Here is a 2,500-nt window from a genome sequence, read left to right as displayed (position 1 = left end):
TATTCAGGCTATATTTGACAGTTTGCACAAAAAGAAAAGAAAACACAATATCCCATCCGAAAATAAAAGTGTGTTACAAAAATCAAAATATATCAATGAGATTATGGTTGAGGGATAAACAGTTTACTCAAAGTAGTTGACTTCAGCTTCCACCATGGCCTCAAGGCAGCTTCTGAGCCTGGCATATGCTTTCCTCACAGTGGCCCTGAGAATACCTTTGAACACCTCCTTAATCTTTGTCACTAGCTCATCCTTGGAGTTGGAAACAGAATAGGTGGTATCTTTATCAACTGTGCCCCACACATAGTAATCCATGAGATTACAAATGGGGGAATTAGGAAGCCAGAAAGAAGGGGTGGTGAAGTTATAAGAATTCTCTAACAACCACTTCTGACTCTTTTGGGTGGTATGGTAAGGAACTGAATCCTGCTGTCACACATATAGCCTTCCAGCAGCGACCCTCTCCGGCTATGGTTTGACCAGTCTCCAGCAGCTTCACATAACTATCTAAATTGAGCCTAAGGCCCTGTTCAAATATGTGGGGTGGAATTCCAGTGTGCAGACAATCAGAATGCCTGCTGTGTACCTTCCAGCTGGTTATGACTTTGTATTCTCTGTTGCAGCTGTCCTTGTCACAACTTATAGCCTTTACAGTATTCACAGAGCATTGAGCATGTCATGATAACAGCATTTTGATACCTGGCACAAATCATCTTGATAGAGGGAACTCTTTTCCAATATTCAGATGGCTTCCAGCCCTCCATGTCAGCTAACTTTTTCTCTCTTACAACTTTAATCTCTCCAAAGTTATTGATCAGTCATCTCTACAAGCTGTTCCTGAAAAAATGAGACTTCTAAAATCATTAAATTTAGCCCAAACATCCAGTATTGCAGCACAATACTTTTTAGATATTGCTTGTTATGATAGAAGTGCAGAATATACTCATATATTGAACATGTGTATAGAGAAACATTTTTCTTCAGTTTTCTAATCATAATCTTTTGGTCAAATATTCCACACAGTGGAATATTTGTCAAATGTAGTACTAGTAATATGTGTGTGTGTATGTGTATATATATATATATATATATATATATATATATATATATATATATTCCTTTTTCATTCCTTAGGAAGGTTTGCTGTCAAGCCTAACTCAACTCTCCACAATTACATTGTCTCGGAATGTTTTTCAATCCTATCCATCAGGTGGTCCTTCGCAGTTTTGCTCAGCATATGTAAGTATATCTAATTAGATTTTGTTTTATTAATCTATTATATTACAATGCCCTTTCTTGCAAGCAGAGAGAAAATGGTAAAATAATAGTGACATAACATCCTTGGTTACATTTTATTACACATTCTTAAGTTGTTTGACTGTTTGAACAAATATATTGTTGGTTTTACTTGTTTATACAATCGTAACAATGTATAAAATTTAATATGAGAGCTTGATAAGTTAATTTGCCATAAGGATTGTAAAATCTAATGTTTTGGGACTCGTTCTTTGTTTGAGAGTAATAGTTAAAGTGCTGCAGTCATTTGGGCTGAAATAAATATTTAGCTACACACACAAACACACACACGCACACACACACGCACACACACATGATGAAAGATAAAATCAACCCCAGCAGCTTTTGAACTCAGAATTTAAAGAGTTGGAAGGAATGTTGCTAAACATTTTGTCTGGCGCAATAATGATTCTGAAGGCATGTGGTCTAGTAGTTAGAATATTGTACTCATGATTACTGGATCATAGGTTCACTTCCTGAACCAGGAAGCATGTTGTGTTCTTAAGCAAAACACTTCATTTCACATTGCTCTGCAGGTGGCAGAATTTTTGGTGCATCTGTAGTGGCAGAATTATTGGCTTATCTGCAAAAATGTTTTACAGAATACCTTCCAGCTCTCTAATCCCACCTGCCTGGAGAAAGCAATTGGAAACTACTCCACTGTTCATACCAAGTCTATTTATGTTAGCCGAAGTTTTGGTAATCTACTCAACAGTCCAGCATACTGATCCTCTCAGGTTGTGTAGAGAGTGCTAGAGAAGGTTCGTATGGACAGGATCTTCCCAAAGGCAGACCACTATTAGACTATATATATATATGTATAGGTGCAGGCATGGCTGTGTTTGTTTGCTTCATGACCACATGGTTCTGGGTCCAGTTTCACTGCGTAGCACCTTAGGTTCTGGGCTGACCAAAATAGTGTGAGTAGATTTGGTAGATGGAAATGGGAAGAAACCTGTCATGTATATTTACATGCCTGTAATCTAGCAGTTCAGCAAAAAACAGATCAATAGAATAAATACTAAAGTTAGAAAATATTAGTACTGGGGCCATTCTGTTTGAGTAAACCCTTCAAGGTGGTGCCTCATCATGGCTACAGTCTAATGGCTGAAACATGTAAAAGGTAAAAAATGTATGTATATGTGTGTATATATATATATATATATATATATATATATATATATATATATATATATATATATAT

The 2,500-nt window shown here is 36.4% G+C and overlaps 1 protein-coding gene across 1 annotated transcript in view; it reads left to right on the top strand.

The window, feature by feature from the left end:
- The window catches only part of LOC106873751 (leucine-rich repeat protein SHOC-2-like), a 705,478-nt gene that overhangs the window by 291,832 nt on the left and 411,146 nt on the right, over window positions 1–2,500 (top strand). Inside the window, exon 10 of the mRNA XM_052973213.1 lies at window positions 1,135–1,239. Coding sequence (XP_052829173.1) covers window positions 1,135–1,239 — 105 coding nt within the window. The remainder of the gene's footprint in view (window positions 1–1,134; window positions 1,240–2,500) is intronic.

This window comes from Octopus bimaculoides, chromosome 15 (assembly GCF_001194135.2).
Source record: "Octopus bimaculoides isolate UCB-OBI-ISO-001 chromosome 15, ASM119413v2, whole genome shotgun sequence".
Taxonomy (NCBI): domain Eukaryota; kingdom Metazoa; phylum Mollusca; class Cephalopoda; order Octopoda; family Octopodidae; genus Octopus; species Octopus bimaculoides.
This window is presented reverse-complemented; position numbering and strand designations above follow the sequence as displayed.